The sequence below is a fragment of the Lepisosteus oculatus genome, chromosome 12 (assembly GCF_040954835.1).
Source record: "Lepisosteus oculatus isolate fLepOcu1 chromosome 12, fLepOcu1.hap2, whole genome shotgun sequence".
NCBI classification, from domain to species: domain Eukaryota; kingdom Metazoa; phylum Chordata; class Actinopteri; order Semionotiformes; family Lepisosteidae; genus Lepisosteus; species Lepisosteus oculatus.
In genome coordinates, this window is record NC_090707.1 from 5221898 (window position 1) to 5237136 (window position 15239).

The 15239-nt window shown below is 41.5% G+C and overlaps 1 protein-coding gene across 1 annotated transcript in view; it reads right to left on the reverse strand.

The window, feature by feature from the left end:
• snx4 (sorting nexin 4) overlaps window positions 1–14504 on the reverse strand; it is a 40930-nt gene extending 26426 nt beyond the window's left edge. The window contains exons 1-2 of the mRNA XM_006636255.3: window positions 14377–14504; window positions 13123–13247 (exon numbers count right to left, since the gene is read on the reverse strand). Of these exons, the coding sequence (XP_006636318.1) occupies window positions 13123–13247; window positions 14377–14463 (212 nt within the window). The 5' untranslated portion in view covers window positions 14464–14504. The remainder of the gene's footprint in view (window positions 1–13122; window positions 13248–14376) is intronic.
• Window positions 14505–15239: the final 735 nt, after the last annotated feature.

A 15239-nucleotide genomic window follows, 5' to 3' on the forward strand; every position in this document is an offset into this window, starting at 1 on the left:
TTGCTGGGCTCACTCTCCCTGAGCTCGGCAGTCTGGGGGGATCCTGGAGTGGAGTCGCTGCTCCCCTGGATCAAGAGGAGCGAGCTGAGGTGGTTCTGGGGAGGATGACCCACGGGCACGGGAACACTGGGAAGAGACCCTGGGGCAGACTCGGGACACGGCTGGAGGGATTATAGCTCTCAGCGGGCCTGGGAATCCCCCAGGATTAGCTGGAGACTGTTGCTGGGGAAAGGGAAGTCTGGTCTGCCTGCTCAGCCTGTTACCACTGGGACCCTCACCAGGACCAAGTAGTTAGAAGACGAGATGAGGCATGTCATTGAAAAATGAACTCTCAAACACACAGCATTATGTATTGGGTATTAGGTACTCATTTTCAATACAAGAAGTCCTGAATTTTCACTGACAAACTGTAATGCTACCTATCAGAACAATCTGAATCTTGTGCTGATGATCAGTGTATGTACGCTGATTCTTTCTGAGATCTCTGGGGAGAGCTATGAAGCATTTATGATTAAAAATACTGAAAGCCACATGCATTTAATGCAATTCAAATGTAACTGCCTGAAGCACTGTTTTGATCAACGACATCTCAAACTGGATAATTAAAATCACACAAATATGTACGAGTCAATTCCACTTCTCAACCATACCAAGTGATTTATAAACATTCCGACAAATCTGACTAACGCTAATTAAAAACAAATGCAGCTTAACAAAAGACTGCGAAAACTGCTTACAGAAACCAGCTTCAGAAAGTAGGTATTACATCTTAAAACATCTCTATCCCATGAGGCCCTGTCACGGCATCTCAGTTATTACAGATTCAGACACAGATGTGCTTCAATACAAGAAGGCTACCAAAGTCAGAGACCTGGATTTCTGCCTGTATGTCAATAATAGCATTTAAAACGTTCAAGCTTCACTACAAAAACACAAATACTTCTGTCTTTAGGCTTGTGAATGCATCTAAAAACATAAAATGCACAAAACAATTGCACTCAGTGTTCAAAACATTTTATCTACGCTTTTCTTTACAAAGCTTTAATTCTAGCAATAACTGGGGATGACAGCAACTAATTCAAAAAACACATGGATGTCTGTTTTTAATGGTTTTTGCAGTTTTTCAGAGATAGAAAAAACACTCAAAATCTAATTAAAAAAAGAGACCCAACTGTTTAAAAAATATAAACATCACTACCCAAAGTTATTGACAACATTTTAAACTTTTTTTTCAAACCGAACATGAGGGACATTTGTTTAAAGTTCTTGCACTCTTGTAATTATATTTATAGTAAGACATCGGTGCACAGAATTGTTTCAACAGCAGCATCACTTGTGCAGGGTTAATCAGCTTCACTACTTGGATACAACCAGCTCCCAAGTTGTTAGACCGATCTTGCTAATCACCAATTACTAATTAAGGAGCCAAAGCTGCACTTTAAGTGTAGCAAAATTGTACAGTGAAATGTATTTCTGAAGGTCCTTGTATTGAGTGAGGTATTAAGAAGAGTAACTGTTTTGCTCCTTAAATGTAAAGCTATGCTTTAGATTTCCACCCAACCGTTTTCTAACTGCTATATCCAATGGAGGGCTGCAGGGGAGCCAGGGCCTTTCCCACTTGTCCATTAGAACAACAGCCTTGACCCAAGACCAACAGTCACAGCGCTGACACAAAGGATAAATACTGCATTCGCGTTCACGCTCCCAGTTGGAAATGTAAAGCCCTTTCCCTGGACGACATTTGTTATGTTATGGCTCTAATTATGAAACTCATTACATTTCATGTCATAGTTCCCCGTCAAAACCGGATCGCGTGGGCAGCACAGCAGTGCGAAAATGAGCCCAGCTGCCTCCCAGTGCTTCTGGACTGGGGGGGCCCTCTGTGAGGACTTTGCTTGTTCTCCCCGTGTACAGTACATGTCAGTTTTCTCTGGGAGCTCTAGTTTCACCCCACGTGCCAAAGACATGATGGCTTGTTCAACCCTTCTCTTTAAATTGTCCCTGCAATTTAAGGTTTCACTACTGCGGCCATACAGTACATGTGTTCCATTCGGAGAAGGTGCGCCCATGACGCACAGCTGGCGCTTCTCAATGAAGTAAACGCTAAAAGCAGGAACCGAAACAGGATCCGAGTCTGATCAGGCAGTTTCGGATCCTTGACATTTAATCATCTAACATCTTATTTCTTCACATAAAATATTCAACTTTCACTGCTTACACCACAGCCACCCGCTCAGTATAAACAGGGATAATACTGCCAATAAAGGCTTTATTTATGCTTGGTCACATTGCAATCCTTTCTGCCTCCACTTACTTTCAGTGGAGACAGAAATGCCTGAAACTTGAAAGCGATTTAACATACTTTAGCATGAAATGCCAACAACAGATCTGTTCATGAGAAACTCTGTAAGTATTAGGTCAAAATCCAATTTATTAAAAGGGAATCCAAATGCAGTTCATGACCACAAAGGTTAACATGATATTAATTTAAACTTTGCTCAAAAGAAACACGAGAAGCCTCACACTGCAGCGGGTGAGTTAAGAAACTTTCAATTCCAAGTGGTTTTATGAAACACATGATAAAAGTTAGACTGAACCTCAGCACCCAAAATGCCTGGCAGAACAGGAACCGTCCCAGGAACTGGGGAATGTGCCTCAAGAGCTTATGTGAGGGAACTATGCAGATGAGATCTAAACGATAAAAAAGCCAGCTTACAGATTCAAACAGTGGTCTCACTGATTTCATCAATCCCCTGACAATCTAATTATAAGGAAGAGCTGCGTGTAACAAGAGAGCCAGGGGAAAATAGTCTTAAAAGAAGACAAAAGGATAAGACGGGTGTTTGTTAATATTCCATGTAGTGAAGGATTCCCATTTTGCTTCAAGGCATTCTCAGCTCGGTATGCGTGACTGCATGAAGAATCCTAGAACTGTATGCCCCCTTCTGCTGGCCAAGTGTAAATAAAGATTAGCCTTCCATGTGTATATAATGGTCGAGCTGTATTCAGAAAAGGAAAACATGTGTTTCTTTTTAAGAAGCATTCCAACAATACAGCTCTGTGCATCCTGCTCGAACCTGCCCGGCAAGTCGAGTGCCTGCGTGGGGACCTTTATCATACCCCCGTAAGAGCCAGATATCGCCCTGAGAAATGTTTGGGAAACACGCAAGTCTGCAGGCAGAGCACTGGCCTTCAGTTCAACTGCCTGGTCAGCAATGAGCAGCCGACTGTGCTAATAAACACATCTGTCCCCTCGGTCGGGAGAAGCAAAACAAGCAAGAAAAAAAAACAAGCTGACATGATGTGGTGTTGAAGTCCCTGGAAAATAGTAAAAATAAACACAGAATTAATGACATTGTGTGGCATTACGGTTCACTTAAAAAGTACCCTTATAATTACGGGAATTTGACACGGCGTTCATCGTTCAAGCTGTCACAAATTACTCCAGTACAACTGCAATATTAATGGTCGAGAACCTATGTAGACCACCATCACAATCACACACACACAGCTCCACAGCTATTACTCCCTGATTTAGAACGGCAGTCACATCAAAAGAAGGAATGATGTCAGATGACAAAATGCGAGGACGTGCCTACTGATGAAAATTGTTTAATGTAAAATAATGAAACCTGCTGCATGATTCTCATCTGAACTGAAAAAAAAGATGTAATCTAGCTTTTGCTAAACCAGTCTGGCAAAACAGCATAACAGTCAGCACTGTCATTTCAGGGTGAGTCGTCAGCTGACACCACTCCCTGCAGTGCCGATGGCGGCCACAGGAGGCGCACTCAAAAAGCATTATAGAGTCTGAAAAACCCACTACACATAACTATGTAAGAGCTGAATGAAGGGAAAAAAATACAGCAATATTCGACACTGTGACACTGTTAAATGAGTAATTATAGCAATAACCTGAAACAAAATAAAGTCTAAAACATTACTCTCTGTGGAAGGGAATAAAGATAGCGGACTAGGTTTTGCGTAAAAAAACTTTATTTAGCTACACAACTGACAGAACAATGCAGCAGAGTGTTTTAGGACCAATGTTGGGTGGGAAGGGGACTTTGGGTGTTTGTTATTTAGGTGATATTAGTTTCTTTTCCTGTACTTTGTAAAAAAACAAATCTAAGATGTAATATACTGTATAAAACAACACTACGGCGTGACTGATAAAAAGGCACTAGATTGCGACAGATGATTTTGACAGAAAATATCACTGGACTGAGAGGGGTGATACTGTATTTTAAGCAGGCCTGCCTGCTCTGCCTGTCATCACGGTTTCATGGCATTACAGAAAAGTGAAACCTCAGGAGTCTCACTGGAAGAAGGAGTCAAAGCAATTATCAGATCCCCTCATAATTACGCAAAGCTGTTCAGAAGGAAGTATAGAATTACTGGAGCCCCTCTGACCATACATATGCAGTCATGGGTACATGTCAAAAGTGATTCTCTCCTCAGATAAGCTGCAATGATGTGAGTTTAAGAGTTTTAATTCTTATTTTCTTTGTGACATAAGTTTGAATGCACCGTAATCTCATGTAAAGTACAACATATACTAACTATATTATAAAAAACTGGCAAACCCAAACTAACCTGCCAAAATTACTTGGAAGAGAAATGCATTATGTAATAAAGAGCACCACAGATTTATTGACAAGGATACACTTCTAAGAGGCTCAGATGAAACTGGAACAAAAAATACCACATAACAGAAAGATTAATAGACTGGATAATGTGTCTTGTTTGAAACAATTCTAAAAACGTTAGACTGTAACTGTAATAGCATTGCACAGGCTAATGTCCTATTTGTCATAAGTAATTTATTTAATTCAAGAAAACATGAGGTTCATGTTTATTCACATCTCAAAGTATTCTTTGAAATAAAATCCAACAAAAACAAATCTACAATAACATTCTGACCTTTGGAAGTGCAACAAAATCATCTGTTGAAACACCGATGCTAAGGTATTACACAAAATTAAATAAAAAATAAATATTTAAATCCTGATATGCTAAATGTAGTTGCATACAAAGTAATTTACATTTAGAGTAGAGTTTATTGCCATATGTATGTGTAATTGGTGTGTAGGGGGCTGTATACAGAGGCTTCCAAGGGTTCTTGTTATCCTGGGGTGTGAATGGAGGTAACTTACGAAAGACATTCAGTAGTAGCATCACTCATCGTGGCTAAGGTCAAAGAGCTCTTCAAAGACTGCATGCAAATAGTCATTGTCCTCCACAAGCTGGTGGAAAGGCTACAACCGAAACCACAAAAAGCTCACTCTACCCCCCTCTCCACTGTTAAGAAATAATGGACAAGTAAGTCGTCCATTTTTCAGAAATATGCTGCTGGAACCTCTTGGGAAGAAGACGCAAGTGTATCTCACCAGCAAGGACTGCAGGAAAAGTCGTTGATGAGGTAACTGTAAATCCAAAGGCACCAGATCCCCAACACAATCTGGGATGTTTGACATACAAACTATCAAAGACAACCGTTCACCATTGTCTTCATGAAAGTGCCATTAATGGCTGGGAATAAGCCCATCTGTGAGGGTGAACCATGAAAAGAAGTGACCGAAATTTCCTAAGCTACATCAGACTATTGGTCAATTGCCTTATGGTCAGATGAAATGAAAATTTAGCTTTTTTTGACATGACTGTCAGCAGTATGGGTGGCAAAAAAAAAGAACATGTTGAGAAAACACCCACGCCCACTGTGAAATTTTTGGGTCTTGTAAAAGTTGTTTTTTACTAGTCCTGGAGCCCTTGTTCAGATAGCATGGGAAAACATGCTGCTCTCTGCCATGAAGCTCACACGGGCAAAAATTTGCAAACCAGCAAAGAAAGTGTTACTTGCACACGATTCTCATGTGACCGTCTCGATCTCCAGACCTCAATCCAGTCACACATTTCGTGGTTCGAACTCAAGAAGGCAGTTTACAAACGGAAACCCACGCATCTGGCTGGAGGAATCATGAAAACCCCCCCTCGGAGGTGCCAGCACATCACATCACAGCTTCCGGGGGTGTCATCGGAGTTATCCCTGACTAACTACAGGGGTGGGAATATCGGACTCTCATGTCTTCTGGGCTTTAGTTCTGACAGATATGACTTACTGTAGTACTGCGCACTCTGTGCTTCGTTTCCATCAGGACATTATTCAATTTGTATACATTTCTCTTAGAAGATGTGTTTTGTTCTTATTTTATAGGGAGTTTGATTAAATCTGGAGGGCACTACAGCCTTACTCCTTCATTAATGCAGTGCACAACCATTACTGGCAAATAGCTATTAAGACACTACTCTGTCAATTCATTCCTGTTATAACATAACCTAACAGACTGCTTTTCCTGTGGATTATATTCTACATCGCACTTACAGCCTAACTAACATACGGTAGCATAGAAGAAGAACCATCAGTCTGGGAAATCACATTTTGAATTCCAGGCAATGGCGAGCCACTGATTAGGCAGAACTCAACTCCATCATCTTGAATTCAATAGCTTGTCAAGGCAGGCTGATTGGGGTGAACGAGGATAATAGCTAGATAATGAGATCAGAGGAAGTACTTCTGAAGTCCCAGAGAACTTATAGCCATCACCTGGGGACAAGTTTAGACAGTAGGCAGACTTGCTAATAGCTGTAACATTATTTACGGACACAATGAACTTACACACAGCTGTACTGGACTGTACTGTAAGTTAGGAGCTACCTAGCTTTGCTTGTTAGAGGACGCGTTATGTCTTTAAATGTCAGACCTCTAGTTTCAACATAAAAAATTAAATGTATGATTATAAATACATCTGTCACAAAGTAAAGGCTGTTTTGGTCCAATGTAAATCATTTGATCAAAAGCTGAAGATTCTTTTAAAAGCAATGCTTTATACCTGTGAGAACAGCTTAGGCTTTCTAATGTATTCTGAAAGGATTCTCCTAAAAATAAAACTAGTAAACATATTTCTGCTTTAGTTTGTACATCTTCTAACCATTTTACATCTCTGCAAACTGGATAAACAATTAACAATTAGTGTACAGATAGATCTTTCACTTCTTGCACTAATGCTAAACATTATTATGCACAAAGTAACCAATAAACCAAGTAAAATTACCTAAAATACATCTCTAATCAGACAGAACTAAATCACCTCACATGTGAAAGTATTGTCTTCAAAACTGAATTAAGAAAAAAATTAATTCAACTTTCTGACCAGACTCGGTCACAAAAAAAAAAATTCTCAGCCAAGTAAAACACATCCTGCCAAACAGCTACTGTAATCTAATAAACTTGAAAAAGATCCCCTCAAAAAAGCAATACCTCCTAATTAAATAATAAAAGGCACATCTTTGCAGTTTGTCGGTAAAATCTGATTATCTTTTTAACATGGGACCAAGGGGTGTATTGTATTTATTTTCATACCTTGCCAAAATAATTAGCCAATGCTTTACAAGGCTTGGGAGACCCAAGTTAACATTCCAGAAAAAGCACAGAACAAGGAAAAGCTTCAGAATGTATTTACATGCCGAAATGACTAAACTGTAAGAACATTCCAATCGAGGGAAGGCCTCAAAGGATCAGCCTCTCTCCTGACGCAGGGGACTTCAGATGTAGCTCTTCAACCGAACTTAATTATGCCTCAGCTGGTCTCTTCCCCTTCAAGACACATGCTGGAAAACAACTGTTTTCTTGGGTACACACACCTCAGGAACACTGGGAAGTCCCTTCTACAAAGAAGCTGGCTTCCACATATACAACTGGCTTTTATGGTTCTGAGGTTTATTATTTTTAGAATTTATCCAAGGGACATTAAAAAAAAAACATTCTCCTGTTTCCGAAATTGTTCTCTGAGAATTTAAACCTCATTTCACCGTATTAACGGCACTTTATAGGTAACACTTTACATATTGCGGTCTAAGAATTTCCCTAGAAGTGGCTTGACCATTAAAAGCACTTGCCCAAGTGCAGGCTGAGCTCTAACACGTAAGCATTGTGGGTTCGAGCCTTGGTCATCCCACTGCATAAACCAGATTCCCATTCTCATAGTGTTGGGAAGAGCCTGGATTAAAGACGAACAAAATCAAGATAGGTGAAGTAACAACACGAGGATAGGCTCAGGTGGATGTCACTTAAAAAGCTTTCATACTGTGAATATTGACATTGTTAATTTATTCTTCAAAGTGACGTCTAATTAGTCTTAAGTGGACGTGTTCAAGTCTCTGCAGCTTTGCAAGCTCTGAAAGTATACAGTAGCTGTTGAAATGACATTCAACAACGTAGTGAGTAAATAAGCTTCCATTAAGATTCTAGAAGAAGCCAACTAAAGGACACTCACACATCATGCAGAGTAACAAAAACTTTAAAAGGAGGAAGCACTCAAATAAGAGTCCATGTGGAAGGTAGAATTTCCATTCATCTAATTAATGCGTGTTCCCTTCAATTACTGTAATCTAGGGCACAGAATCTTCAGACCCACACAAGTTATAAAACACTGGATGGCACAGCATACATTTTCTTGAGTGGATTTAATTAAAATGATGTGATCAGACTTTCCAGAGACAGTTCCCTGCAGCCGATCTCCAGTGCTTCATAGCATCAAACAGTGGGAATAAAACAAGATAGGCTCTGTGATTCCACTTCTATGGGTTTTTACTTTTTTTACCTTTGTTGCTCAATATGTCTGCAAACACATTCCTCACCTCTCACCTCCTTTTTCAGTAACCTGTTAAGAGTTCTACAGTATTGTTCTAAGTGCATGAAAAGTCCTTTACAATACTGTAGATATGTGGGCACTTTCATATTCATATTCTATTCATATCAGATGCCAATGATGTAACAATATGATGCAAAAAACATAATGCCAAACTTCTACCATAAATTAACAGAGAAACAGGAAAAAAAATACTACCAAATTCTCAAAGGGTGAGAAGAAAGGCTACCATAATCAGAAGAGACCTTGGGTTCTTCGTTTTAAAAGCAGTTTCCATTTGAAGTCACATGCCAAGCATTACTATTCATTATCATCTGACAATCTTCAACAGTTTTTGACAGCATGTGTCGACACATACAAATCTCAAAGTAAAAAGGCAGTTTTTTTTCACCAAAGCTTGTGCTGAAGTGTTACCACATAAAAACAAGAAACACAGTTCATTTTTGAAGGCAGAGGTGATGGACAATAAATGCATGAACAGGGATCCAAGCCTGCAGACCCATTGATGAAAGACCACTATGCATCCAGGAGGTATCCAAGACATCATAGAGTAATTAGGTCTAGCAGAAACTTGTGTGACATTAAATGTGACAGAAAGCCATATGCTGAAACTGTGCAACCCAGTTCAGGAACTCACCACACCATGGGTCCTATAATACTATTGTGAAATATTCTGATATAGCTATAAACCATTTCCTGAAGACAGAGTGAAAATATAACTATTCATGATGTCCTTTATCAGGGCTAACTGCTCCATTCCGAGATAGCACAAGGCAGTTACACTGTTAAGGGGAACCTAGCAAACATGTCTGCAGATGATTAGTCTGGTTAAGAAAGGGTAAGGTTACACTTTAAACTGATCCATAAGGTTACAGAGCAAGTGCATTATTAAACTATTTTCCATCTCATATGTCATCCTATGGTACCTACAAATTGCTGCTTCTTGTTTTTAAATTATAAAGAATTATAACCATCTGCAAAACCCATTAGAAAGAAGCCAGATGACTTTTCTTAAAATCTGAACTTACTAGGAGACCATCCCCGGGGATTTTTCCCCTTAAGAAACTGATGTTAATTTTATGAAGCAGGTTTGAAAGTGACCTAAAGAGCCATCGTTGCTCTTAGCCATAACAATAACTAACACCATAACCCAAATGGCATTTTTGTGTTTCTGTCACAGCTAGGCGCAGACGATATTTTGAAGTGTTTTGTCTACATACAGAAACCTTGACAACAATCAACAGAACTAAGGGGGGAAACCATAGTTTATGCAAGTCCCTCCCAGTTAAATACAATAGCGTAGCCACTGATTTGCCTTTCCAGGACTTGCACGTTCACCCTCACCACAAGGTGGCTTTATTTAAGCATGTTGCTGGATAGTTTCGATTGTGCCGGTGACATGGAGCTGGAAATAATGCCCCAGAGCACCTCATTCTGGATTCCAAAAGAAGCTTTAATGTGCTGCGTGATGTTTGTGATAAACACTGCTCAGCCCATGGGTCAATGCGATGGTGTTAGGAATGTACCGAACCACTGAATCCTGCAGAACTATCGCTCTTTGTTTATTACAGCACCCTTTCCGTTTAAAGACCGTGTTACTACTATTATACTTATTTAGTTCAGCTGATGAATTATATGTATTACACCTGATATATGAGCTCACCTCTGTCTTTTTCAGCTCTACTGTATAATATAAGGACTAAAAAGATCAGGGCAGATATTCCTTGACTTCTGACCAACAAATACGCAGTTTAACACTATTTAAGAAGCGCGATTAGTCTCTGACTAACATGCTAAACTTAGCACGATGTGTACCACATCATGATGTGCTCTAAAAATGATGCAAGCCCATAACGAGTTATCAGTGCTGAAGCTGCTAGTGGTGAAAGGAAGAGAAGTAGAAAAGTGATAAGCTAAGAACCTCATAAACATGTCACAATCAACAAGTGCGAGAACAACGAGCAAACGTGCTGTTCTTGACAAACCTGCTTGAAGGATGCTACTTCTCCAAGGAAGGCCAGGTAAAGCAGGGAACGGATGTGTACCACCTGGACTGAAAGCCAGGGAAAGATAAGGGGAAAGCCTGAAGTCTTTTTGAATACTTAAAGAACGTCTTCCCTAATAAGGCCCAGCTGGAATCCCCAGCGGGCAGAAGATGGTTTAACAAGTTTAAAGACCACCAGCAGCTTTTCGATGGAGAATCGACAGATTTTGATGCCTTGGCACATTTTCTGACATGTTGAAAAAACATTGAAGATCGTAACTCAGGTACGTTTAAGGCAGACAAAATGGGCTTCTTTTGGAAAGAGATGCTGGCGTGGACATACACTTAAAAGGAAGAGCAAAGGGTCCCAAGGTTCAAGGCAGTCAAGGGCAGAGAGACAGTGATGCCGGGGGCTACGGCACTGAGACTATTTGCTCAAGTCCGTTGTCATTTTCCTTGCCAAGAATCCAAGGGCTTTCTCCAATCCAGCCCTCCTGCAAGCTGGCAGTCTATAAAAAAGGGTTCGGTTTCAGATCCAGTATTCACTGAATGGTGTGGTGATCAACATCACAGTTAACTAAAAGCATACTGGCTCAACAAAAGGCCCAAAATATCGACTTTGGGATTTTGCTTGTGTTGGATAAAGTTCCTGGACATCCTCCAGACATTATCTAAACCAAGGTGTAATAGCTACATTTAAGGTTTATTACCTCATAAAGCTTCGTAAAGCTTATTGAGGTGACCAACAGTTAAAACCCACTGTGAAGCAAATTTTGAAAACCTTCAACATGAAACATACTGTACCTTTGACATCGCAGCCAAAGCCTGGGCAGAAGAGACAGAATCCTGCATGAATGGTGTTAAAAAAAATAAGCAAAGAAGCATTTTCCTTTCATGATTTTAACAGGGTTGGAGGTGGTCAGAACGACGAATCAATCGCAACGACAATGTGTTACATTGGTTTAAAAAACAATGGCTCCGAAGAAGCAGAGGAGGAAGATGTGGTGGAGCTGTTTATAGCTGCACAAGGATGAACTGTCAAATAAAGAGCTAGATCACCTGCATGAAGGGCTTGGCCTTAGTCCTTAGGACCTAGAGGCAGATACCGCTGAAGAAGATGCATCTTTATGAAAGCTGACAAAAGGCATTTTGTTAAGAAACTACAATAAGACCGAACAAGCTTTAAGCGGGTGTGAGCAATAAGACTGCCAAGTTGTGCACTAAAATAAATTCATAGCGGAGCAAAGAGCAGGCGCTCACTCCTTAATATGACCTGTTGAGGGATAAGAGGGAGGCACAGTAACAACTGAGGCCTGACACCTTTTGTACAAAACCAAACAAAGAATGTTCACTCGCAACTTCAGATGAAACCCTCCCGTTCATATCGTCTGGGAAAGGCTCATAATCAGAAGAGACTTATTTTTTCAGCCCACGGAGCGGAGAAATTCATCTTTGGGTAGTGACAGCCCTGCTGAGGATGAGTTACCTCGGCCTTCTCCCTCACCTCCTCACTGACTCCACCTCAGTCCGTTCGACCCACCCCGGCAAGTGCTCAATCATCATCCTGTCGCTAAGAGTTGCAATGTTGTCCCCCTGCTGATTTTGTGAGAGAAATGTTTCATTTGTTGCCAGGATGGTAAGGCAGTGGTCAGCACTGCTGCCTCCCAGCACTGGACCAGTGTGTTAACTGGCTGCTGGGAAGACTGGCCCTGGTGTGAGTGTATCTGTGTCCGTGTGTGCCCTGTGATAGACTGGTGTACCGTGCAGGGTGCAGCCTGCCTTGTGCTCACTGCTTGCCTGGATAGGCACCAGCTTCACCCTGACACCGCATTGGATAAAGCAGTTATGAGATTGGGTGGATGTTTCATTTGCAGGTCGAAAAAGTTTTAAACCGTCAGTGTCACTAAGTACAAAAGTGTTCAAATTAGTTAAAACCCAAACTGTTTACTAATAAAATAAAACGGGTTAAAACCTGAAATATTTATTGCCAAAATATGTCTGTACTTGGCCATTTTCTCTAACAGATCACTACCCCACACTTTAACATGCCTACAGCACCCTCATTATTTATTACTATTTACTTCTCTGTAAATGGCTTTCAAGCACAACACACACACATAAAACCCAAACGCATAACCAAACCAGAGTCACGATAAAGCAGTAAAACTGTACGAGGTGTAGATTTTGAGCCCGAGGCTGGGACAGATCCCGGCTTATTTGCATTACCTCTGGCGGGAAGGCAGTGCAGGTGCGACTACCTTGATCTTGCCTTTACCCGAGTGTTTTTCTAGAAGACACCTACCGTGCTGGTCGGCAAACACCGCAACTAAGGGCAACCACAGGAAGTTATTACGGGATCTGCCTACTGTGAAAAAGTTTCTCAGTCACGACCCCACTGCCTTACCGCACATGGGGGCTCTCTGCTCTTACCTGGTTTCGATGAGGTAAACCGTATAGGTCTCCTGCATATTCACAGCATTCTTCCCAGTTCTTTTCTCAGCCTCTGAAACACTGATCTCCATTTTCTTGAGCAGGGGTGTGCTTTTCTCCACATCCTATTGATAGAGCACAACATGACAAGGGGCGGGCGTTAAATACCTTTAAAAACTGGCATAGTAATCGCAGCGCAGTTCAAACATGCGTCAACGCACTTGTAAGACACTTATTCTGTTTGTATTAACTGGCTCAGGTGCGTCATTAACAGGACCAAGGAAAATAGGTCTAGCTAGCAGTATTATAACAGAAGTGCCATGCTCGATGCCAGTGAGCCCGGCGTGAATCGGTTATAATCGTATGACAAGACTGGAGGTCCATAAGAAAACCCCGCAGAAGTCCAGCTTTTACTGGCGTTTTACAGTCTGAATCTCATCGACGGGTGCCAATATGTAACAGCTGGAATTAAAGACCGGAGGTCCCCAGCGACCCCCCACCCCACACATACAGTACACACACGCTGCAAACCCAGACCACACCGAAACACAGGCAAACCGGCGCAAAAAAACAAAGCGCCTTGCGAGCACCCCAGCGGGTCTCCGGCACAAACTGCGACTCCTCCCTCTCCGGGGACTCAAACGCCGGCACCCCGGTAAACTCACAGGAGTCTGATGAGAGGGACATCCGCAGACTGCCCCCCGACAACAGTGCGAGGTCTCAGCGGCACTCACGACATGAAGGCGAAGCCAGAGACGTTTCAACAGGACAGGACGACACCGCAATTTATTTACACATTGATCATTTAGAAATGCCCTTCCTACAGGTCTGCTCCCACTTACACACACACACACACAATCCAGGAACAACAACAACAACAGCAGCAAACTTGATTGAACATCAGGCGTTCCAGTTGCTGGTGTCTTTATATTTGTTTTTACACATATAAGATGACTTCTGACCTCTGCGGTCTTTATGATCCCAACAGCAGTTACCTATCCGTATCACGACTACGATTTGGAGGGAGGGTTCGGGGGACGGGGACAAAAGATGACAGCAGAAATAGCCGGACAGGATCAGGTGTCAACAGACATCCGTCCCGAGTTCAAGTGCTCACCGCTGCAGTAAGATATCCGTCAACACCGGGGACGGAGCAGGCCTGCACCGAGGCGAGGCCTCTTTACCATCGGGTAATACAGCAACAGCCCCTAAACACGCTCCCTAGCGCTGCGGCAAAGCTGCGCGGTGTTTTACCGTGTTGTTTCGGTTGTTCTGCTCCTCGGCGGCAGTCAGATCGGTGTTTCCGATCACTGCTACCTCGTCGCTCCCTGAATCCGCCATCCTCTCCCGTGAGCCCAGGCCGCATGCGCACTTGGACCCAACTTTTCCCAGCTTGGGGAGGGGGGGGGGATTTTTTTTCCAGCGGTTTAACAGCTGGATTCGTGCGGAGCGAATCACTGCCACGTCCTAAAAGAAAAAAAAAAAGAAGTTGTTTAAGAGAAACGAACATGCATTATAATAGTATTAAAAATATAGCTGCGATTTCAGTAGTTTGAATTTTTAAACTACGCGCAATATTTATGGTCTAAATCTAACAAAATGCACGTTTTTTGTATCGCGATATCCCACAACAAGAAAGTCCAGAAGATCTTTTACTATTTAAGAGCAGTAATACATGTTGACTTTGGCACAGGTTATGACGCCCTTGTCATTACACTCCCCACGGGTTACAAAAATACGCTTTATAAAAGGATAGTAAGCAAACTTGTAAAGTTAATCTACCGTTTACAATCTTACTAACATGCATTTGGGTTGCTATAGAAGCCGGTTATTGTCCCGTTTATGTGAGTCTAATAATAATAATAATAATAATAATAATAATAATAATAATAATAATAATAATAATAATAATAATATTGCTTACGCTTATATAGCGCTTTTCTGGACACTCCACTCAAAGCGCTTTACAGGTAATGGGGATCCCCTCCACCACCACCAATGTGCAGCATCCACCTGGATGATATATTACTTTAATACATTGTATTAATAAAAAAGTTTAGAAATGTCATTTGCAACCCGCAGTCTTTCTGCATGCATGTAACTATACTTCTATTATA